General features: G+C 47.8%; 2 protein-coding genes across 11 annotated transcripts in view; one reads left to right on the top strand and one right to left on the bottom strand.

Annotated features, from left to right (window-relative positions):
* Positions 1-8583, bottom strand: part of Sytl3 (synaptotagmin-like 3) — a 79938-nt gene extending 71355 nt beyond the window's left edge. For 4 of the 8 annotated variants that reach the window (XR_001782133.1, XM_030250160.1, XM_006523263.2 and 1 more), the window contains exon 1: positions 7450-7710. The gene's annotated coding sequence lies outside the window, so the exon portion shown is untranslated. Of the gene's footprint in view, positions 1-3505; positions 3724-7449; positions 7711-8465 lie in introns of those variants that run through there. The other 4 variants (XM_011246181.3, NM_031395.3, XM_006523261.4 and 1 more) reach the window with 4 other exon arrangements.
* Positions 8584-10750: 2167 nt separating this feature from the next.
* Positions 10751-20110, top strand: Dynlt1f (dynein light chain Tctex-type 1F). 3 transcript variants are annotated; one of them, XM_017317187.2, is made up of 6 exons: positions 10751-10942; positions 13364-13405; positions 16490-16613; positions 16952-17029; positions 17379-19688; positions 19856-20110. In XM_017317187.2, exons 1-5 carry the CDS (start codon positions 10916-10918, stop codon positions 17447-17449), a joined length of 342 nt encoding a protein of 113 aa, XP_017172676.1. In that variant the 5' UTR covers positions 10751-10915; the 3' UTR covers positions 17450-19688; positions 19856-20110. The 3 variants fall into 3 exon arrangements, with proteins under 3 accessions (XP_017172676.1, NP_001186877.1, NP_001160099.1); NM_001199948.1 differs by having other exon boundaries at positions 10777-10942; positions 19590-19688; NM_001166627.1 differs by lacking the exon at positions 19856-20110 and having other exon boundaries at positions 10777-10942; positions 17379-17778.
* The last annotated feature ends 3920 nt before the right edge of the window (positions 20111-24030 follow it).

Here is a 24030-nt window from a genome sequence, read left to right as displayed (position 1 = left end):
CTCACTGCCCAGGTGGCTTCTAAATTAATGCCATCACTCTTGTTCACTTTCCAACTTGCCATTGGTTTGGAGGAGATCGGGGCAGAGACGAATAGAGAATCGGTTCATTTGGAGCTTATAAACAGTTTTCTGAGTTAGTTTGAGTATGAACTAAATTCTGCCTGATTTCTGGGTTGTAACGAAGCTTGTAGTTGCTCTTTCAATAGCAGTCACTTAAATGACCTCCGGTGTGTATCTACATCCTCTGAAGCTTCCTCTTGGCTAGGTTGGCGCTGGACTTTTGGGAGTCATTTGCCAATGTGGAGATTCTACAGTGGAATTCTTTTTCCAACTCACTCAGAATCAGCTCCTGCTGGGCCCAGCAGCACCTCATGCAATCTCAGCTGCTTGGGAGGCTGAGGCCTGCCCAGGATAGTTGGTGAGGCTTTGTCTGAAGACATAAAACAGTGGGCTGTGAGCACAGTCCTGGGTAACATGCTCGCCTAGGATGCATAGAGCCTGGCTGATGAAAAAAAATATTGAAACTACTCTTGGTTCATAGTATCCTTTCCCCAGAGACTTCAAAAAGATGAACAGGCCCGTCAAAGAAGCCAACACTTACAGTTTTAGCAAGAATAAGAACGTGGTCACAAACTTGATTTCTGGTGACATGCACTACCAAGAAATTTTAAAAGGACTTTGGGGTTTTTCAGGTATTTAAAAAAAATATGGATGAAACAAACATAGTTCTCTCTTGGATGCTTTTCAGTTTTGTAACATTTTTGAATGAGCAAGAGAAGAAAGTGATGTCTCATGTACCACACGAGGGTGGGTTTGTGCTTCTCCATCCTCAATGCTTCCTGAATGTTGCCTGCTCCTGCCCTCTCCCCATGAAGTCATTTAAGACCCATTCATATGGGGCCAGGGAGATGGTTGGGTGGGTAGTGCTTTGTGTGAGGACATGAGTTCAGATCCTCAGAGCCCATGTAAAAGCTGAACAGCATTCTACAGTGAGGTGAGGGGTCAGAAGACTCCCCCAGAAACTTACCGACATTGACACCCTCCTCAAACAAGATGGAACATAAGACTGGCACTTGAGGCTGCACTGACACCTGCATTTGCAAGCGCCTAGCAGAACAGACTCTTCTTCCAAAATCAACCCACGCCCCGCCCCTGCAACCACAGACTATTAAACACATCACATTAGATACTCTTCCATACTTTCTCTACTCTTCCTTCTGGCCAACTAAATTTCATTTACTCTAAACAACTGAGGGCAATAAGAGGCTACTGTCCTGTAAGTAGCCCTGTTCTGTCCCTTGCTTCACCGCTGAGGTCTTGAGCAACTTACAGAACTCCACCCACCCAGGACTTAATGTTGTTACTCACAAATCAGAGTGACACCCAGGATGTTCCTAGGCCTTTGACAGTGAAGTGTGGATACAGACAGAGAACAGCATGGTGTATGGCAGGCAGGAAGTGCCGGTTGATATTAGCTACATGCTTGAAGGAGGACTCACAGAACTGCTGTGTGTTGGTGTGATGGTTTGTATATCCTTGGACCGGGGAGTGGCACCATTTGAAGGTGTATGGCCTTGTTGGATTAGGTGTGACCTGGTTGGAATGGGTGTGTCACTGTGGGTGTGGGTATAAGATCCCCACCCTAGTTGCCTGGAAGTCAGTTTTCCACTAGCAGCCTTTGGATGAAGTCATAGAACTCTCAGCTCCTCCTGCGCCATGCCTGCCTGGATACTGCCATGCTCCCACCTTGATGATAATGGACTGAACCTCTGAACCTGTAAGCCAGCCCCAATTAAATGTTGTTTTTTATAAGACTTGCCTTGGTCATGGTGTCTGTTCACAGCAGTAAAACCCTAGCTAAGACAGTTGGCTAGAATTATATCAACTTGACATGAATTATAGTCATTTGAGAGGAGGGAACCTCAACTGAGAAAATAACTCCACAAGATTGGGCTGTGGGGAAGGCTGTAGGGCATTTTCTTAATTAATGATTGATAGGGGAGGACCCAGACCATTGTGGGTAGACCATCCCTGGGCTGGTGGTCCTGTATTCTACAAGAAAGCAGGTTGAGCAAGCCATGCAAGCCATAAGCAGCACCCCTCCATGGCCTCTGCATCAGCTCCTGCCTCCATGTTCCTGTCCTGACTTGCTTCGGTGATGAACAGCATCGTGGACATGTAAGCCAAATAACCCTTTCCGTCCTCAACTTGCCTTTGGGTCATGGTGTTTCACCACAGCAAGAGAACACTGACTAAGACATGTTAGTCTTGGAAGGGCCATGCGGGGTGCCAAACCCTTCAGTCAGTTTTTCCTTATTTCCAGTCAAAACCAATCACCCCTTCACCTTTAGCCTCCGTTCTTTCCACTCTGCGTTTCTCCATAGCGGGTTCAGTTTCATTTCGTGCTGGCGTGTTTCTCTCTAATGGGAGTCTCGGGTTACGGTAGGAGGTACCCAGTGCCTGGCTTGAACTGAGAAACCTTGTGCACAACAAGACTGGAAGGTTTACTAAAGCCGGAAGCAGGAGGCAGCAGGGCAGGAGGGAGACAGTCAGGGATGGGAATATGCAGAAAGCTGCAGTGTCAGAACTCTGAAGCACATACGCAAATTTGAGTCACTCCTAAACTCGAAACGAACTCTAGAAATGATCACAAGCCAGTGATCTCATACAGACTGTCACAATGGCACAGCGAGAACCCGGAGACCTCCCAGACCCAGTTTTCTACGATGTCTATAATCCTGTTTGTTCAGGAAGGAGAGGAGCAACAAGGGAAGCCGTTTCTCTGGGGCTGTGTGGCGCAGGGCACTGTGTCTGAGGGGGTCCCTAGACAGCCACAGCCCTCCCACTCAGGACCTGGAAGCACCAGACTACACCCACCTGGCATACAGTGTCTTTCCTATCATGCCTCTAATGAAGTTTCAGATATAAGTAAGCATTAGGCATCAAAGATTAGTAATACAGAGGTTACCATAGTAAGTCATTCCATTTCTGTTCCCACAAGCACCCAGACAAAAAGCAGCGTGGGATGGGAAGGGGGGACCCACATTATTTGGCTTACACAGTCCATAACAGAGGGGAGGTCAAAGCAGAAACTCACAGCCTCAAAGAGAAATGAATGTAGATCTGCTACCAGCTCCTACTCAGTTTTCTTTAACACAGTTCAGGGTCCAGCCAATGAAACAGTCTGCCCATATCAGGGTGGGCAGTACCACATCAATTAACAATCAAGGGCTGAGCCCTGTGGCACACGCCTTTAATCCCAGCACCAAGGAGGCCAAAGCAAGCGGATTTCTGTGAGTTCAGCTAACCTGGTCTACTAAGCAAAGCCAAGCCAGTCAAGGCTACCAATAAAATAGGCTCCACCCAGCAGTTGACTCAGACAGATGCAGACAACCACAGCCAAACAGTGGATGGAGCTTGGGGACTCTTAGGGAAGAATAAGAGGAAGGGTTGCAGCCCCTAAGGGGATAGGAACTCCACAGCAAGACCAACAGAGTCAACTAACCTGGACCCTTGGGGCTTTCAGAGTCTGAACCACCAACCAAAGAACATACACGGGCTGGACCTAGGTCTCTCCACTCCTATGTAGCAGTCTTCATGTGGGTCCTGAACAGCTGAAGTAGGGGCTGTCCCAAAAGCTGCTGCCTGCACTCGTGCAGTGTTCTACTAGCTGGGCTGCCTTGTCTGGCCACAGTGGGAGAGGAAGTGCCTAGCCTCACAGAGACTTGAAGTGCAGGGACGGGGTGGGGTGTACCCAGGGGGAGGGCCCACCTACTCAGAGTAGAAGGGGAGGGGGGATGGAGGAAGGATTGTGGGAGGGGGTGACCAGGATGGGGGCAGTGAGCAGGATGTAAAGTAAAAAAGTAAAAAAAATGTATATATATAATTTGAAAAAAATACAACAAAATAAATAGTTGAGACAATCACTCTCAGGCAGACACAGAGGATAATCTGTTGGGGTTAATTCTTTAGAATCACTCTTTTCAAGTTGTGGCAAATTGACAGAAACCAACCACCACACAGGCCACAGTAAATTATTTAAAACACGTGAAATGTGTCCTTCTAGAATTAGCCATTTCAAGTTTTTGAATTATGGTTGCCCTGATTAACTAAAAATGTGAAAGATGTAACCATGGTTCAGGAGTGGACTGACTGTGTTTCTATTTTGTCTGTGTAGCCATATTGGATCCCAGGGGAAGGGTGGGCTACAGCATCCAGACCGTCTGTGCACGGGACGTGGTGCAGCATCTAGCATCATTTACTGACCTGCTGCTGCCAGGTGTGAGGAACTGCAAAGGCAAAGCCAAGTCGGACCCAATCTATATTCCAGAGGCCAGAAAAATAGCGGGCAAACAAACCACTCACACTCCAGGAGGATGGTTGGGAAAAGAAAGCATGCTTTAATGCACACTGGGAGGGAAGAAAGGGCTGGAAGAACCAGGGAGGGCTGACTAGGGCACAGGGGTGGCGTCTACGATGGGAAAAGTCACACAGCTATAGAGACCTCATATAGAACAGCGGCCTGTCCCGGCTTCATTTCTGTGGCTGTGATAAAATATCCCAACCAAAGCAGCAGAGAGAAAAGGGATTGGTTTCAGCTTACAATTCCAAGTTCACTGTGGGGAAGTGAAGGCGGGATCTTCAGATAGCTCGTCGCACTACATCCATAGACAAGACAGCATATGAGAACAGGCAAGTTTGCTTGCTTGCTTAGTTAATTAATTAATTTTGTGATCAGCTCAATCCTCCTACTTTTATACAGTTCAGAACCCCAACCCCCACCCCCACCCCTGTCTAGGATGGTGGCACTCACACCAACTAGCTCAGTTAAGGGAATCTCTCACATGCATGCCTCCAGACTGTCGCAATGCAAACAGTCCCTCACTGAGACTCTCCTGCTAGGGAATTCTAGGTTGGGGCGAGTTGACAATTAAAGCTAACCACCATGCAGTCCCAGAACACTGTGTCCTCTGGGGATGTCGAAGCCATCTATGCTCTGTGGCCTTTGCACAGTGACAATATCAGCAAACCTCACACTCTGGGACAAAACCTGTCCCTGTGGTTTACACATGCCTGCATTCATTCTTGCTACAATGCTGGTTGCTGCCCTGGGCCCGGCAGGCAGTGACCTTGATTCAGGCATCTGGAGCTGCTGGCAAGGGGGCCAGAACAGGAAATGGAGAGTAGAAAGACAAAGGGGGTGAGAAGGGGAGGCCGACACTGTTTGTAGCCAGGCCCTTGCTTCTTTACCTACTGATGGGTGTTTTGAGCTGGCAGCCACTGAACCAAAGGAAATAGATGTCGGTCCTGTATTGTGTGGGCCAGCACGCCAGCAGAATGGAAGTGAGCAGGTAGCAGTGTGCAAGTGCGAGCCTGCCTGAGAACACACTGTCCCACCCCGCCCCACTCTGTTCCCACAGCCTGCAGGCCACAGCTGCTCACTGAGGAGCCTCGAGCTTTTGGAGGCTGCAGCTAGGCCCAGCTGTTCCACCACAGCTTTTTTTTTTTTTTGAGAATCTTCTCAGCTTCAGGGTGGGACCACAACACTTCTGCCTCCAACGCAAAGGACAAGCCGGGGTGACCAAATAGACCTTCACACTGTCCCTGAGAAATCACACCCTTTATGTTCCTTGTGTAGCTTCTTTCTCTATGAAGGTTTTTGATAGCCGCAGAGAACACGAGCCCACCCAAGGCAGAAGAGGAATAAAGAAGGGCAGTTATCTCTAGTTCCAGCCAGAACTGGGCTCCCATTTACAGGCTTCCAAGATTTTGCGTAAATGAACATTATCAGAAAGCCTTGCACAGGAAGGGAATTGTGTGCTCAAAAAGTTTATCTTTGCCGATTATCATTAATCATTGGTGGGTTTTCTGGGGAAGTCAAGCCCTGGCCAAGGTCCCGTTTCTTTAATGTTTATTTTGACAGTTTTTACAAGGCGGGTCAGCCTCAGATCCCTTAGAACATACTCCCGGAAGGCTATCCCAGTGGGGCAGAACCATGGCTCTCTGTGAGAGTGCTATGTATGCTCCTCATTTGGGTGGATCCGTGCTACCCAGCTTTCCCCTGCACCTCCCATGGTCTTGTAGAATCAGAGTAAAAGAGAGGGGGAAAAAAAAATCAGGATTTTCATGGTTTAAACTTGACCTCTTCACACAGAAGGTCAAAGAAGTAAAAATTAACACAACGTTGCCATGGCAACCACAGACTCCTGTCACTATGTTTTTTGTTGTTGGGATAGCCACTGTTAGTTTAGTACTCCCTCTAGGCCCCGCAGATTAGCAAGTATGTTATACACTAAAGGTCTCTGTGGCAGGCTGAAGTCAGTGTACCCACTCTACAGATTTGAAAATGGAGGCAGGGTATTTGGTAATTTACCTGAAGTCACACTGGGACTCTGAAACCTGATTCTTTGTCTGGATACAGAAGTTAAGAAGTTATAGTCTCCAATTAATTATCTTGTCTGAATGATTTTTTTTTCTCTATCAACTCTACTATCAATAAAGATCTAATATACACTTTCCTTTGACAACTTATGTCATACTGAGGTATCTATTTGGGACTGAATAAAGCTCAATTAAGAGAAATTTAAGGGTCTGGTGGGTCATGCCTTTAATTTCGGTACTCAGGAATCAGAGGTAGGTGGATCTCAGTGAGTTCAAGGCCAGCCTGGTCTACCTATAGTAAGTTTGAGGCCAGCTTGTCTATATATAGTGAGCTTAGGTCAAAAATCTCTACAAAGTGAGAACCTGTCAAGATAGAGAGAGAAAATAGGGTTTAAAGTAGGTCCTGGGCAATTTTACTTCTTTATTGTAAAATTATATTTATCTTTCATCTTCAAACTAGAGGTCAAGGTTGACGAAAACAGCCTAAACCAATGAAGCTGATTCAGAACAAAACAAGTGGTGTACATAAGACCTTGAAAGCCAAGGTAGCCAGATGCTATGCTATTGCCTAAGAAGGCATGCCATGCGGCTTTGGTATGCTGTCTCGTGTTTTGTTCTTTAAATCTTAAGTTACTTTCCTGATTAGAACATCATTACTTTCTCTCTCTCTCTCTCTCTCTCTCTCTCTCTCTCTCCCTCTCTCTCTCTCTCTCTCTCTCTCTTTTCTTTCTTTCTTTCTTTCTTTCTTTCTTTCTTTCTTTCTTTCTTTCTTTCTTTCTTTCTTTCTTCCTTCCTTTCTTTCTTTCTTTCTTCCTTTCTTGAGACAGGGTTTCTCTGAGTAGCTCAACCTGCCCCAGAACTTGATTTGTAGCCCAGGCTGGCCTCAAACTCACAGAGATCCACCTGCCTGTGCCTCCTGAGTACCACCACTGCCAGGCTCATCATTACATTATCAATGTCTCCTATTCAACACAATCACAAGGCTTGCTGTTCCTGCCATCAATCTAGGGACAGCTCTAACAGCTGAAAGACCACGAGCTCCCATGTAGACTCCGGGCTTCCTCCTACCTTAATCTGGAGTGTGTCCTGATGAGGAAGTCAGTTCCTTCACCATTGACCTGTGTGTCTTCTTCCTGCCTGCCAGGCACTGGCTGAGGCTGATGGTTTACATGGCTGTCCCAAGTGTGGCTGTAGCTAATCCCACGTCACCAAGGACCCAGACAGCGGAGACGTCCTAATGCTACGCCAAGGAGCTCACATGAGGATTTTACACTGCAAGCTAGAAGATAAGAGACTTCGGTGAAATGCCTCATCCTTCCCCCCAAACGCCCAGCAGAGCCCAGTGTGTTTCCTGTGTGTGACCTCAGGTGCATGACTACTGACACCACAAAGAACAGCTTCTCATGGACCGTCATGGGCATTTCCAGGGTAAATTTTTTTGAAGGCTGACATGCATGCAGGATAGTATGTAAATCATAAGCATATTTGTCATGTTCTGAATGGCTGTCCCTTCTCAAACTTATTCAAATGTAACTGCCATGGCATTGGGTATCAGTGGTGTGACGAGAAGGCCACAGGGTCTCTACTCTCAGGCTAGATTAACAGTAGCATCCTGGGAGTGGGCCCCTTGATTCAATTGTGGGTTTCTTATATTTTTGGTTGTGAGCCTAGCCTTTAACGGATGAGACATCTTTCCAGCCCCCAGAGTGGGTTTCTTATAAGAAAATGAGTTTGGGTGCTTTACTGCTCCTCCTCCCCCTCCTCCTCCTCTTCCTCCTCTGCTTCCTCCTCCTCTTCTTCTCCCTCCCTTCTTTCCATCTCCACTTCTGCTATGGGATGCCTTCCCTCTGTATATGACCTAGATGCCAGTATCAGGACCCTGAACTTGCCCACCTTCAGCATAGATGCTGAGGGTTGGGATGTAGTAGGGAGACTAAAGTAAGAGGGTGAGCTTTGGGGGCTGTGGAGATGGTTTGGCAGATAGAAGACTAGCTGTCTGTTTTAGTTAGAGTTTTGCTGCTGTGAACAGACACCATGACCAAGACAACTCTTATAAGGACAACATTTAATTGGGGCTGGCTTACAGGTTCAGAGGTTCAGTCCATTATCATCAAGGCAGGAGCATGGCAGCATCCAAGTAGGCATGGTGCAAGCAGAGCTGAGAGTTCTACATCTTCATCTGAAGGCTGCTATGAGGAGTCTGGCTTCCAGGCAGCTAGGATGAGGTGTTAAAGCCCACACCCACAGTGACACGCCTACTCCAACAAGGCCACATCTTCTACTAGTGCCACCCCATTAGGAGAGCATATACAAACCATCACACTGTCCAAGCATGATGACCTGAGTCTGGACTCCCAGTACCCACAGAACAGCCAGGTGCAGAGGTGTCATCCAGTGCTGGGGAGGAGTAGAGAGAGGCAAAAGAGTTTGGGTACTCTTTTCCTCCTCCTCCTCCTCCCATTCCTCCTCCCTAGGCAGAATGGCAAGCTCCAGGTTCAGTGGGAGACCTGATTCAATAAGAAAGAGTAATAGCAGGTTATGCTTATGCCTACTTCTGCCTTCTACAAATGCACACGCGTGCACACACATACCACATGACCACAAATAAATACATTAAAAACTGGAGTAAAGGGTAACACCAATCTTGAGCAATCTCAAGCAAATCACTCTGTGAATCCCCACTTCCTGGTGAGACTCACTAGGCTTGCCTCCTGGCTTGATAGCCTGCTCCCGTTCAATCGCAGTGTTTGTGGTGTGTCTGTTATGGGCTGGGTACCACCACAGGGGCTGCGATGGAGAAGCTCTGGCCCTAAGGTAAAATCCTCAATAAATAGGAACTTGTATTTATTGGTTAGTAGAACTATAGGCATGAAGTGCTGAGTCAACCCATTTAGGAATATTTGAGAGAAAATGCTTTGAAAATGAGAATCGTTACCTAAAATGTAGACACTTCAGTCTGCTTGGCTGCATAACAAATATGACGGAAGGGGCAGCTTGCATAGCAACTTCTTTTCTCACAATTTGGGAGCCCAAGGTTAAGATACGGGCAAGGCTGAGTGAGGCCCATTTTCATTTTTGTTTTTATTGTTTTTACATTCTCTTTGCTTCATAGCCCAGGCTAGCCGCCTGCCTCACCCTCCCAAGTGCTGGGATTACGTGAGTGTGCCACCCATGCCTGGGTTATTTCTAGTCATTTAAATTTTTTATTTATTCATAAAACAGAGACGTGAAGATTGGGTTTATTTTTTTTCAATTTTTTATTAGATATTTTCTTCATTTACATTTCAAATGCTATCCTGAAAGTCCCCTATCCCCTCCCCTCGCCCTGCTCTCCTGGGTTTATTATTTATTTTGAAAGATCTTATTTTTTATTTATGTGTCTGCTGAGGCCAGAAGAAGACATCAGCTCCCTTAGAGAAAGGGCTACAGGATGAGAAATGTCTCATATGTGTGCTGGGAGCCAAGCTTTTCTGGAAGAGCGGATGGGTTCTTAACTGCTGATTCATCTCACTAGGCCCTCTCTTCATTATTAAAAAGCAAAAAATTTAAACTTCATTGCTATTCAGCAAAAGAGTCATGTCCGAGTATATCATTTAAAAATATATCTTTGGGTTACAAAGGAAACAATAAAGGGAGCTTGGAGACTCTCATCTGAGGCTCCCAACTACAATGAGCAGCAGGTCACGGTGTTGGCAGAGACAGATGTGTAGAAGCTGAGCAGGTAGGTACAAACAGAGTAGATTAAAAGAGTGGTGATGTTGACTTGGCCACAGGATCATCAGGTGGATGACTGACAACAACATTAGCCAGGCACTAGCCTGCCAATGTGCTTCTTACCATGAGAGCTCCCAACTTTCTTTTTTTTTTTTTTTTTTTTTTGGTTTTTTTTCGAGACAGGGTTTCTCTGTATAGCTCTGGCTGTCCTGGAACTCACTTTGTAGACCAGGCTGGCCTCGAACTCGGGAATCCGCCTGCCTCTGCATCCCAAGTGCTGGGATTAAAGGCGTGTGCCACCACGCCCGGTGAGAGCTCCCAACTTTGGTTCAGATAGCTGATCCGGAAGGAGAAGCAACCAATGCGCCATACTGTTGGAAGTCATTCTACAATTTGTTCCTAGTCAAGATTTGTTTGAAAGTTTCATTTTCTATAGTGTGAGCGGGAGGGAGGGCCAGGACCTCTTTCTTCCCCTCGGAGACCAGCTTTTGTTCCTTTGTTTGGTTTGGGTTGTCGGTGTTTAGAGAGAGGTTAGGTGGCTCTGACAGTTTGCTTTGGAAACCACATCCCAGAGGGCTCAGAGACACACATGCCCTGTTACTTGGAGACTGAAGAGGAGCAGCAGGCGGGGCCGAAGGGTGGGCGGAGCCACTAGTGGAGGGGCCGGTGGTAGGAGGAGCCTTTGGTGGAGGGACCGGGCCCTAGAGCGTAGGTAGTTATTGGTAGTGGTCAGGGTCCCCCGCGCGGGGGCGGAGTGGGCGTGTTCTGGCCGCGCCTGCGCAGTCCACTCTACTCGGCGGGCGAAGGAGACGCGTTAAAGATGGAAGACTTCCAGGCCTCCGAGGAGGTAACCTCGGGTTGGACTGTGAGAGGGAGGGTGGCGGCGGAGATCCGGGTGTGGCGGGGCCCGGTCTGGGAAGACACAGCTTCTGCTCACGGCCACCTGGCCCGAGGCTGATGAGCCTACACACAATTTGTCAAAAATCCCACACAATTTGTCAAAAACAATAATAATAAAACCCTAACACTTCCTCTTTTGACATTTCTAAAGTGTCAACTAAGGATATTCTGAGGGAAGAGTAAGACATTTGCATTTATCAGAATCTTTCAGTTTTGGTCGGTCTATTTTCCCAACACACTTTTCGGCAGTCAGGATCCTTTTGTTTGAACGTTGGCGGTTCCCTGCGGACACTCCGCGTCATTCCCGCGTGGGCGGTGCCCGCGGTCCGCGGAGACTGCGCTGGGCTCGTGTCTCGGTGGGGTTCACGGCGTCGGGAGGATGACGTCACTCCACCCCTTCCGCACTGCTGCAGACCCCAGCCGGGACCGAGGTTGGGAAAGGAGGCATCCTGCTGTGGCATGTATAGTGACACAGGCGCGCAGGGCCAGCTCCGGGTGACCGCAGTGGGGGTCTGCTGCCCAGTCTGTCTGTCTGCCAAGGACCGACGTGCGAACAGAACCTGCCTTTGTCTCGGTGCCGCACCTTGTCCTTCAGTGCGGCGCTCCCTCCCACCCAGGCCACAGCGACTGGGTACATTTCATTTCAGTTTAAGATAGTAACGGAATCTCTCATTCTTGTGGGGGAAGAATGTAATGCCTCTTAGTACCCTAGCCACTCGCCTTGATGATGTGTTGTCAAAATGTTTTTCCCTTCGTGCTAACACGCATTTGAAAAACAGCTGAATGGACGCCAGTTAAAGAATAGTTGCTCATTTTTTCCCTGAATAATCTTTGTTGAAACTCAATAAAATCCCACACAATTTGTCAAAAACAATAATAATAAAACCCTAACACTTCCTCTTTTGACATTTCTAAAGTGTCAACTAAGGATATTCTGAGGGAAGAGTAAGACATTTGCATTTATCAGAATCTTTCAGTTTTGGTCTATTTTCCCAACACACTTTTCGGCAGTCAGGATCATTTTGTTTGAACGTTGGTGGAACGCAAGTAAAGACTCTGAAGCCACGATTCCGAAGCAGCAGCACAGGGGATGTTTGGCCAGACAGCGATCTCATGTATGGCTGAAGATTGGCTTTTATGGTAGTCACAGCCAGCTAGACTTTATAGGAAGGAAATGGCCATGTGAAAAGGTAGCCCTCACAACCGCGTTCTAATTCCAGCTTGTACATGTAGACTGACTGAAGTGAAGTATCCAGACAGTGATCTGTGTTTTACACAGAGTGTCAGCAGCAGGAGGACGGCCACTCTGCATTGTTTACCCAGCAGCCCTCTCAGCTGAGCCTTTTCTACCTGCCTCTAGCTCCCCAGGTTTCCCTCAGCTCATTTCCCTCTCTGGTAGCAGCTGGCAGTGCTCCCTGATTTCAATATAATTTCTCTTCTGTTATTTTCTTACTCTAAGTGTATGGGAAGTGACACTAGGGTTTTGCTTTGTGGCTTAGGATCACTGTAGTCACTTAGGAAGAGCCTTTCAGTCGACTTACCCTGGAGAGTCACCACATTTTCACTATTTCAGTGATTTCGGCTTTGTTTCCAACTGACTTCTTAGAGGGTCTAGCAAGGGAAATGGCTTTGGGTGGTCAATTCTCATTCTCCTGAAGAGGAAGGGGTGATACTCAATACTAGAACAGGGCAGGGTCCACTGTGGTCAGCAGTAAGGGAAGTCTGTAGCAAAACAGGACTGAGTGACTGCCGAGGGAGGCTGTGCTATCCGATCCAGGGCCTGTCCAGTGCTAAGGCTATCCCAGAACTTGGAATAGTTCATTTGTTCTCAGGTAAGAAGCATACTGCAGGCTAGTGCCTGGCCAATGTTTTCAGGAAACCCTCACACCCACTCAAATCCAGTATTATGTTAAGAGGAGACTAAGAAAACTACTTCGGGCATCACCTTGCTGCTGGCAGCCCTCAAGTCAGCTGATGCTTCGTCCTGAAGTAGTTCATTGGGGTTAAGAAAATGATGGGCACACATGAGCCTTTTACGTGTTAAACATCCTAGTCATTATCTTTACAATGATGACTTATGTTTCTTCAGCTGCTTTGTATGGCAGTGGAGTGGCTCGGAATATGGCACCTGCACTGGCTAATTGTGCTGACAGCCAGCTGCAGGGGAAGGAGAGACAGGATTCTAGTTTGAAGTGACACCTGGCTTGCAGTGTGACACTCAGCTGCTTCACACCTCTGGGGTCTGAGGTTCATCTGCACAGTCGACAGCCTGATTTCTAAGTCTCCTTCAGTATCTCATTGTGTGCTCATTGATGCTCTGCAGAAAGCTCTTTTAAACCAAACTTATCTACATTTTCTTCCTTAACAGACTGCATTTGTTGTTGATGAAGTGAGCAGCATTGTAAAGGAGGTAAGAGGAAACAGTCTTATTTTCCAGGCGTTTGGTTGGTACTATGTGTCTTGGAGTTACCATTACTGTGATTTAACACCATGACCACAGCAATTTGAGGAACAAAGAAGGGTTTCTTCAGCTTACACTTCCACATCACAGTTCATCATCAAAGGAAGTCAGGATAGGAATTCAAACAGGGCAGGAACCTGGAGGCAGGAGCTGATGCAGAGACCATGGACGGTCCTGCTTACTGGCTTGTTCCTCATGGTTTGCTCAGCCAGGACAACAAGCCTAGGGATGGCACAACCCACCCTAGGCCAGGCCCTTCCCAGTCAATCCTTAATTAAGAAAATGTCTTATGGGCTGGAGAGATGGCTTAGCGGTTAAGAACACTGACTACTCTTCCAGAGGTCCTGAGTTCAATTTCCAACAACCACATGGTGGCTCACAACTGCCTGTAATGGGATTAGAAGTCCTCTTCTGGTGTGTCTGAAGGCAGCTACAGTGGACTCACAACATAAAGCAAATAAATAAATAAATCATTAAAAATTTTATTTAAAAGAAAGAGGAGGGGGCTGGCGAGGTGGCTCAGTGGGTAAGAGCACTGACTTGATCTTCTGAAGGTCATGAGTTCAAATCTCAGCAACCACATGGTGGCTCACAACCACCCATAATGAGATCTGATGCCCTCTGCTGGTGCTCGGGAGTCAGCTACATTGTACTTATATATAATAATAAACAAATCTTTAAAAAAAAAAAAGAAAGAAGAAATGTCTTACAACTACAGTTTCATAATTGCGGTTGCCTCCTGCCAGTGACTTGAGCTTGTGTCAGGCTGACAGAAAAGGAGCCAGCATAGCATGTATGAAGGAGAACGCTATGTGAATTAAAATGGAAAAATCTCAAGAGCTGTTAAGCTTTCTGTGTTTTGACATTTCAAACATTTTTACTTTATATCTAAGTAAAATGACTCCTATATTACATAAATTATATAACCTGAATCAAGAAGTCTTAAGTGGCGTTAGAAAGTGTCGAGGCGGATTCCGTAACCTTGCAGCATGAAGACTCATGATGCACGCATAAATGTCTCCAGTGCTCGTGAGGAAGAGCAACTGCAGAGAAAATCTAACAACGTCTATAACTCAGAACCTGGAGATACAGCTCGGGGTTATTCATAGGTTTTTCTTACATTTTAAAATACATTATTGATAGCAATCATAGTACTTCTCTTAAACAAGGTGGACGACAGGCCCAGGGAATTGTACACCGTGGGAGTGACCGCAGCAGAGCTTAGGGAGGAAGTTTATTTTGGCTCACCGTTGGAAGGGAGACAGTCCACCACGGTGGCAGGACTGTGAGGTGGCTGGTCACCACGCATCTTTATGTCCAGGAAGAATTGTCTAGATTAGGCTAGCTGAGGTAAAGACCCACCCAGAATGTGGACGAACTGTTCCACAGGCAGGGAGGGCCCCAATCTGAAGCCAAAGGAGAAAGTGTGCTTAGCCCAGCAGTCCTGACTGCAGCTGTGATCAGCTGCCTCAAACCCCGACTGCCAGGACTCTCCCACCATCATGGCCTGGGAGCTAGAATAAACCCTTCTTCCCATTTGATGTTCCCTGAAGTAATTTTGGATCTACTACAATATAAGATTTTTGATGCCCATTATTGAAGTCAATAATGCTAGAGTGTTAAAGAACCACACTCTGTTTTGTGAGAAGTACTCACAATCAAAATGATTTTCTCACTTTTATGTACATTGTTCAGCATCCAGTGTGACTTTTCTGGTGCTTTGCAGGGAGTGTAAGTTTGCCTTTTATTGTTTCTTCCATGCAGTGTTTCCAGTGGGACAGGTGGGAAGCAGAAAGGTGGTGGATTAAACCAGAACTGGCAGGAATAGAGTGGGTTTGTTAGGGCTGAGTTTTGCCTCCTGCCTTAGCATCCACTTTTCCTGCGTTGCTAGGCAGCAGGTGGTTGGAAGTACCATCTGCAGTCCATAGGGAAGCATGAGGTGACTCAGCATTTTTGCCCTGGCTGTAGGTTCCTTCTGTCCTCAAGCTGTTTTTAAAAAAGTATTAGGTAGTTGAAATGAGTAGGTCCAAAATTAGAGTTTTCCTTTCTCCCTAAACACTGGACTTCATAGTGCACAGAGGGGGTTGCTCTTCCTCCATTGACAGTCTCTGTGTCTAGCCTTACCTTTACTAAAGCCAGTTTTCAGCCCACAGTGTGCTCTCAGCCTCGAGTGGGCAGGCGGGACAGAGGAGCTGGATCTGAGCCCCAAGTCTGGAGGTGGAAACCATGGTGCATCCCTCAGACGCTGTCGCTGCCCTCAGCGTGGAGTGTGTGGCCCACTCCTCCACCGTGTGCAGTGAGGGCCCCTGGACCTGTGTCTGCCTTGTCTGTAGGGAATCATGAAACCTTTTCTAGGCTTCCAGCAGGTTAGCAGGGGTGGGGAGGGAGCTGTTGAGAGCCACACTGGCATCTGGGAGAGAGGATGCTGGAGAAAGACACAGGGTGTCACTGATATTACAGGGACAGGGCAGTGAGCTGTGCTATCCAGGAGCCCTGGGACTCAGGGGGAACGCTGCTGCTGTAAGCTCCAGCTTCCAGTGTTAAAGGTTCAGTTATCTAGAAAGTGTGATACGACAAAACCCACACAACGAGGCCACAAGTACTACAAGACTGGTCAGGTTGTGCCAACACCCAATAAAATGTCATCTAACACACACATGTATGTTTTATGGCTTGGCTAAAAATGACTAGTATATGTGTAAGAAACTGGCAAAATATTTTTTCTGCCTCAATAAGAAAACGTGTTGACTGTTAGAAATGAAGAGCAGCATGACTATTCAGTCCATTGTTCAGTGGAACTGTGGAGCCCAGCTGACAGGCTCTGTAGAACACACATCTTCAGGCCGTGTAAAGCTCCTCGACATGGGATGCAGTCAGTGCTGCTTAGCAGAAGCCACACACGTAGAGGAGCCCTTGACTGAGCAGAAGCTCGCATCTCCTGAGAGTTCTGTCTTCAGTTCCTGGGAGGGCCATGGGCCATGTCGGACCGGTGAGTGGGTTCCCTCCATGACCTCTTGTGCTTTTTCCCCCTAGGCTATAGAAAGCGCCATCGGTGGTAATGCCTACCAGCACAGCAAAGTCAACCAGTGGACCACTAATGTCCTAGAACAGACTTTGAGCCAACTCACCAAACTGGGGAGACCATTTAAATACATTGGTAATGGATTTTCATCTTGTGTATTTTGATAGAGGTTCTCTAAATGTTGATCTGAGGTGTGTCTGGTGCTGGAAGAAAGGTCACTTAGCAATTGGTTGTCGAACTTCCAAGAAAGTTTCTCCAGGACCAGGTCCCTTGTGTAGTGAATGTACCATGTGCTTTGCATGTCAGGCTAATGCCAGTGTCTTAGGGATTATGTCAAAGAAGAGTTCATAGGATGTCTGATCAGACATGTTGAGAACATGTTAAAAGAAAGGAAATCGGTAGTTTGTCAAAGTGAGACAGCACAGTCTGCCCCTTATTTTGTGACTTTTTCTAACACGTTTGTTTAATTTAAGTGACCTGTGTGATCATGCAGAAGAACGGTGCTGGGTTACACTCCGCAAGTTCCTGCTTCTGGGACAGCTCCACAGACGGTAGGACTCTCACCTTCCTAGGCAATGTTATTTTGCCCATAGCTCCATTTTTGGTGATCTGCAGCGCTAAGCAGTATTTTGAAGCGCACACTTAGATGTTTCAACGTCGATGCAATTCTGTAAGTCACCATTGCCTGTAGATTGGTGCACATGCCATCTCTGTGAGTTTGAGGCCCTATCTAAAAACAAACAAAATCTCAAAACATTCTGGGGGCACTTGCCCATTTATAAGTAAAGTTAGGCAGTAAAGTCCCTCTCTGTATGTCAGGCATGCAGTGCAGTGCTGGCATGGTGGGACCCGAATCTCCTGGGCTGCCTCATTTCCTGTGCCTGTCTGTGTCCCCCACAGGAAGCTGCACAGTCCGATGGGAGAACAAGACCATGTACTGCATCGTCAGTACCTTCGGACTGTCCATCTGACCACCTTGCCAGCCTCAGCCTCGTGGTCCCAGCATTTCCAGTCCATCTTAACTACCAGCTATGTTGGGCAAACCCCTTCCTCCTAAGTTGTTCTGTGGCACTCTCAAAAAACCAAATGACTCCCCAGTCACAGGAACCACATGACTTCAGCCAGATTAGCAGCCACCTGTCATCTGAGACAGGCAGTACCACTTGTCTTAACTGTCTTCTCCAAGGTGCTAAAAACTCAAGTCTGCTGGTGGAAACAGCTCTACTTTCTGAAATGATTCAGATACACTAACTTTCCATACTTTATTCTTTCTTAGAATAATAAATTATTCAAAATTAAAGTTTTTGTGTTCCTTGTAGCCCGGAGCATCACCCGAGAATGAGTTTGAGAAGGGAGAAGGTTGCTTTTAGCCTTCTGCATGCTGACATCGAGTATACCTGAGCTGCTGGTCTCAGGACAGTGCACAGCCAGCTTTGCAGGTCATGCTTGAAGCCGCGGGCCTGTTTCTTACTGTGATGGCGAAACCTGCTGACATTGGCAGAGCTGGAGAGAGGCCACAGACCTCAGGGGCGGGCTAGGCACTTGTGACATGTGGCCTCACGCAGAGATCTAGAAAAGTGGCCGATGTCTGGGGAAATGGGCTACATCAGTTTAGCTCTGTTTAATTTTTTAATTACATTTGTGTGTGAGAGCGAGTAAGCATGCGTCCCATGGCACACCTGTGGAGTTCAGAGGTCAAAGGCAGTTTGTGGGACTTGGCTCTTTCTCCACCACTGGGTCCCAGGAATGAACTTAGGTAGGTAGTCAGGGTTGGTGGCAAACCCCTCTACCTGCTGTACCAGCTCACTGGCCCACCAGTTTACTTTCGTTGCACTCACTGCCAGCCTCAGGTGGCACAAACCAGGAAGCAAAAAGAACAGGAGGAAAGCTTACCCTAGCAATCTGGCAAACATGTCTGCCCTCTCAGTAGAGGGCAAGATGAACGAACGCCTTGGTCCTCCAGGATGGGAATAGGCCACTTCACCTGTAGGACAGGAACCTAGCCATGCTGCAATCCTACATTCCTAGTCCCTGCTTTCTGGACATGACGGTTGTGCAAGCCATGAGCTCCGACCTATGTCTGCTTGGCCCAGCGCAGTTCGCCTGCTGCTTTCGGACCTAGGCTTTGGCATTTTAGTAGCAGCAGCAGCTACATATTTAGAATTTTACAGCTTACAGAATGGTTTCAGGATTGCTGTGTCCTTAACAATGCTTAGCTTGGGTATCACAAAGGGCCCACAGTTTATCCAGTTAATTTCAAGTCATAAATCCTAGTGAGAAGGGACCCCAACAGACTAGGTTGTCTGTTGACCGCTCTGGGGTGCTCCTTGTGGGCCACCTAAGACACTATGATTGGCATTGCCACTTGGTGTGTGTATGTCTGAAGGAGTGCACACTCATGCATGGTCTTGTGTGTGCCCAGTTCCAGCATATTTCCTGAGATGGGGTCTCTCACTGAACCTGGAGCACACTGTTTGAGCTAAATTTGCTGGCCACCAAAACAGTGGGACACACCTGTCTCTGCTCCGTTTTCCCAGCCCTGGGGTTACAGACACACACCACTGTGCCTGCTTTTACATGGATGCTGCAGCTCTAAACTTGGGCCCTCATTCTCACAAAGCAAGCATTTAACCCACTGACCTGTCTCCTCGATATCCCTGGCTGAAGAGCCTTGCTGTGGTCTTCTTTCTAAAGCATTCATATAAAAAGCTAGTAATACATAAAGAATTAAAAATTAGAAATATATTAGCATCGGTGAACAAGAGACAGTGTCAGAATGAAGCTGATAAGGTTTGTTATGGATGAGAAATGTCCCCCATCGGTGTGTGATGGTTTGAATATGCCTGGCCCAGGGAGTGGCACTGTTAGAAGGTGTGTCACTGTGGGTGTGGGCTTTAAGACCCTCATTCTAGCTGCCTAGAAGCCAGTATTCTGCTAGCAGCCTTCAGATGAAGATGTAGAACTCTCAGCTCTGCTTGCACCATGCCTGCTTGGATGCTGCCATGCTCCTGCCTTGATGATAATGGACTGAACCTCTGAACCTGTAAGCCAGCCCCAATTAAATGTTGTCCTTATAAGAGTTGCCTTGGTCATGGTGTCTGTTCACAGCAGTAAAACCCTGTTGCGGCCGGCCTGCAGCTTGCAACGAACGGTTCAGCTGAGATGGCAACTCGGGCTGAGAGAGAAAAGACTACAAAACCCTAAGACAAGGTGTGTGTCAAACACTTGCTCTTCATCTGGCAGTGACATTTGGGGAGGATCTGGGAACTTGGAGGTGGAGCGTGCTGAAGGAAGCAGGATACAGCAAGTATCCCTAGTGGGGAACTGGGCCTCTGGATTTGCCAAGACAGAGGCAAGCAGGATGCTACCTTTACCAGGTGTTCGCAGAGACGCTGTGTGGGGAAACTGAGGAGCGGGAAGGAAGGCGGTGGCCCTGAGGACTTCCAATGCTGAACTTCAGTGTGGGTGACATCCGTTTTCCACAGAGCCACACTCCAAACCCAGAACAACCTTGGGGCGAGTCCCTTCATCTGCAGCTGTCTCTATAGCCATTCAAAATGTCTTACTTTCTCTTTACTTTAGTTCCTAATTAAAACAGAAAGTCTTTCTGGCAATAAAGTATTTCTAATACAGTTGTATTTCATGTAGCTTTGATTTAAAAAAATAATAATAGAGCTCTCCGGGGGGTTCACACTCAGTGAAGATGCAGAAATTTTGGTCGGAAGGGCCTCCTCGTTTTCCACCTCCAGCACAGGGAGACCCAATCCTAACTGTACACAGACCCTTGAAAAGCACCATGACACAGGACCTTGCCCACAGCGCTACTGGCCTGTACCTGCCTGGGCTTCCTCCAGGCTATCAGCCCACTCTGGACTCAACTTCGATGGCAATTCTGCTGGGGGTGGGGGGTGGCAATGATGGACGGGAACCTGGCCACTTGCCATTCCTGAAGATGCTATTGAATGTGGCTCATCAAACACAATCAAAGTCTCACTGCAGATGCCTGAGTGAGCATACTGACCCCACCATGTGCTGGAGAAGATGGAGGCAGACCGCCCACCTGAGGCAGGCACAGCTTAGACTTCCCTTGAGGGTAGGGCACTCAAGAACGGTGCCACAGAGAGGAAAGAGTCATCACTGCCACGCTGGGACCTTGATCGTCAGGCCTCCCACAGACTCAATTGCTTTTTTAAAAGGAAAGAAAAAGTACATAATTCTTTTTATTAAAAATGGGTAACTTCTCCTCATGACTGCATACGGGCTCCATCGCACCTGATGTCGGTGTACAGGATATGCCTTTGAATTCTCTACCAGGCAGCCCCTCTTCTTAAATAGTGGGGCTGCCCCCAAAGCAAACTCAGCCCTCCGTCCTGAGAGGTAGCCTGCACTTCCTCTCACAGTGGTTGGGGTGTCTCACCCAAGGCAGGAGAGGCACCTGGGGGCTGGCTCTAATAGATCAGCCAGTGGCAGTGGGAAGGGCAAGTCCTGCTGGCAGGATGCCTAATAACTGTCAAATGTTGAAAACATGAAGGATGCTGGCAGATAGGGATGGACATACCTGTGGGCCTTAGTATTTTAAGTTGGGGGGAGGACATGCGTACTCATAGGAAGCTTTTGGCTTTAATAGACGATCTTGTGGGAAGTGGCTTAGCTTGCAGTGGGGATGTGACCTCAGTTCCATAAGTCGGTGGCTTATGGCCAGGCTCAACCCAACAAGGCCAGACTCCAGGGACTTTAGATGTGACTTGCCACCTCCACACCAGACTGCTTGTGGCATCCACGATTCCGGCTTAAGCAACTAGGACCTCAAGTGAAGAAGGCTGCAGAGCAGATGACGGAGAGGACCAGGAGATTTGGGTCAAACAAGTCACATGGAGGTCTCTCGTTGGAGCCCCGAGTGGATCAGGCAAGTGGGTAGTTCCATGGGGGTCTGGACTGAGGGCTAGTTGGAGATGGAGGAGGAAATTCCTCCTTAACTTGTCCTGAGATAAGCCAGGACAAGCTGAGGTGTGGACAGAGACAAGACGCAGGGAGCAGCAAGAGCCAGGTGTGTCCCCGGTAGACACCTGTGTTGCAGAGAGCCCTGTAGCATGATTTGCTCATGTGCCTCGGTGTCTCCACAGACTTCCCCTCAGTAGAAGCAGTCCCTTGCGAAGCGGTCATGGCTGTAACATATGAAGGGCAGCAGGGCTTGGACAGTTTTGATTACGGCTGCAGTTGGGGATGGGGGTAGACTTTCCAATGAAGTCATGTTGTATTCCTCTGGGAGATAAGTCTGTGGTTGTAGACAGAGCTCAGAGCGTCCATAGGAATGGCCTGTTTCATTACATTTGGAAGATCTTCCAAGGATGTGCCAGCCCCAGCTTGGTCAGGAGTATAGGGCATGTTCGTGAGATCCCAAGTCAGGAGAGGTTGACAGACCTAGAGAGGGAAACTCCAGGCCATAAAGGACAGCAGAGAGCCTTTGGGGAGTGGGTGGGGTGGGGTCACAGAAGTCCTCCGCCCTGGAGAGGCAGGGATCCCTTCTCACTCCCTAGCATCTCACATTGGCTAAAGTGAACCACACACCGTAGTAGCTGGGGAATTTCAAGATCATGGTAGCCACAGAGTGGAGGTGAGTGTGGGCAGAACTGCATGGGCCTCTGATTTTTACCTCACGGCCCTGCGTATAGCAGCTGCAGAAGTGGTCTTTGGTTGTTCTGACCCTGAAGGACAACAGGCTTCCCAGCCAGCTTGACATTTCAGCCGGTTGAGCTGGGCAGTTGGGATGCATCCGCCGGGCCGATCTCTGGTGGCTGGAATGGCTGTTCTGAAAAAGGACTGCTCTTTTCTCTCGGCTTTGGGACCGAGGCATCTCTTGCTTGTAAGTTATAGACTCAGAGTTTATCAAGGATAAGCTGAGGATTCTCAGCTATCAAACCCTTCAGATTGGGAGCTGGGAGAACCCTGGCTGGGATGGACGGGACATCTTTTGCATGTGACCATCCTGTCTAGCCCAGTGCCCAGTTGAGCCCAGCACAGGTGGCTCCCTGGGGCTGCGACTCTCAGGCTCAGGGGTTAGTTTGCTATCCTGTGGCTTCTTCCCACTGATTTGGGGCTTGATTGCTAAATCAGGGAACTTTTGCTTGGGTTTAAGTGGAGGCTTTTTTTTTTTAAGTAAAAAAATGTGTGTGTGTAATGTATGTGTGTAGAGATGTGGAGGATCAAGGTTAGCATCGGGTGTTTTCTGTCTTCTGTCTCTCTCACTTTATTGTTTGTTTTGTTGTTGTTGTTAATTGAAACAGCCTTTCACTGAACCCAGAGCTTGCTGAGTGCCAGTGATCTGTCTGTGCCCTTCAGCGTCAAGCTAAGCAGCCACTATCACGCCCAGCCTTAACATGGGCTCTGGGGATCTGAACTTGGGCCTCACACTTGTGTAACGAGCACTTTAGGCACTGGGCCATGTACCCAGCACCTCGGTGGAACACCTAGGAAGGGAAAATGTTGGCGGGCGGGGTGTGTGTGTGTGTGTGTGTGTGTGTGTGTGTGTGTGTGTTTGCGCATGCGCGTATGTGTACTCAAGCCAGTTAGTCCAGAGTTGTTTCTGCCTCCCCAGTGCTAGGCTTGCAGGTGTAATGCTGCGCCTGGCTATTTTATGTGAGTGACTGGTATTAAACATGCTTCCCCTGCTAACTGAGCCAAAGTGGCTCTTGTCCTGGGAGGCAGGGAGGGGAGGCACATGTTATTTACATTTGACCCATGTCATCAAGCACTTCCTGAATGTCTGCTTTTTTCTCATCTGCTGAGTGACTGAGTTTAGGGTGTCAATGATGCCTTTGTGTGTTGAGATGAGATCTCTCAAGCCCTGGCTATCCTCATGCTTGCTATATATTTATCAGGCTGGCCTCGATCCTACAGAGATCTTCTTCTCTGCTTCTGTCTCCAGAGTGCTGGGATTAAAGGCGTGCCCCATGGTGCCTGGCCAAATGATACACTTTTAATTCCAGGTTTAAAATCTAACCTTCCTTTGCTTTTCTCTGCCTTTTAGCCGTTGGCCGAGGAGTTCTCCTTGTTGTTGATGTCTGACAACAGGACCCAGCCACTGAATACAGTGCAGTTGTAGTTCACAATGGCTCTGAGATCTCTGAAAGCCATTTTCAATCCATAGGAGAGTGGCAAAGACGCCACAGTTTCTGGATGGCCCTCTCCAGCCTCCCCTAGTCCCAGTGTCTCCTGGAGACCTGGCACATTTTTCTCGGTTGGCACCATTAATATGGGTGAGATACTGTTAGCGAACTCTGTTTGCACTGTTTCTGCCACCCAGTCCATTTAGCTTTGTGTAAATTTTGATTTCTACATGGAAATGTCTTATGCAGTTGCCTGGAAACCTTCCCTTCTTTACAGCATTAAAACAAACGTATATTCAAACACATAGTATAAAGAAATAGACAGCTGGGTCACAGAGATGGGACGAGAGGGACATTTGCTCTCCTGCCAGGACTCAGTTCCATGGGGCTTTTCCACACAGGGATTAACTGGGTCCTATTTCCTAAGGCTTCCTCCCTCCAGGGAA

The sequence above is a fragment of the Mus musculus genome, chromosome 17, assembly GCF_000001635.26.
Source record: "Mus musculus strain C57BL/6J chromosome 17, GRCm38.p6 C57BL/6J".
Taxonomy (NCBI): Eukaryota; Metazoa; Chordata; class Mammalia; order Rodentia; family Muridae; genus Mus; species Mus musculus.
This window is presented reverse-complemented; position numbering and strand designations above follow the sequence as displayed.

Coding starts and splice junctions, on each gene's coding strand:
- Dynlt1f (XM_017317187.2), top strand. CDS start 10,916: ATGGAAGACTTCCAGGCCTCCGAGGAG. Junction 13,406..16,489: donor TGAGCAGCATTGTAAAGGAG/GTAAGAGGAAAC, acceptor TTTTCCCCCTAG/GCTATAGAAAGCGCCATCGG. Junction 17,030..17,378: donor CTGGGACAGCTCCACAGACG/GTAGGACTCTCA, acceptor TGTCCCCCACAG/GAAGCTGCACAGTCCGATGG.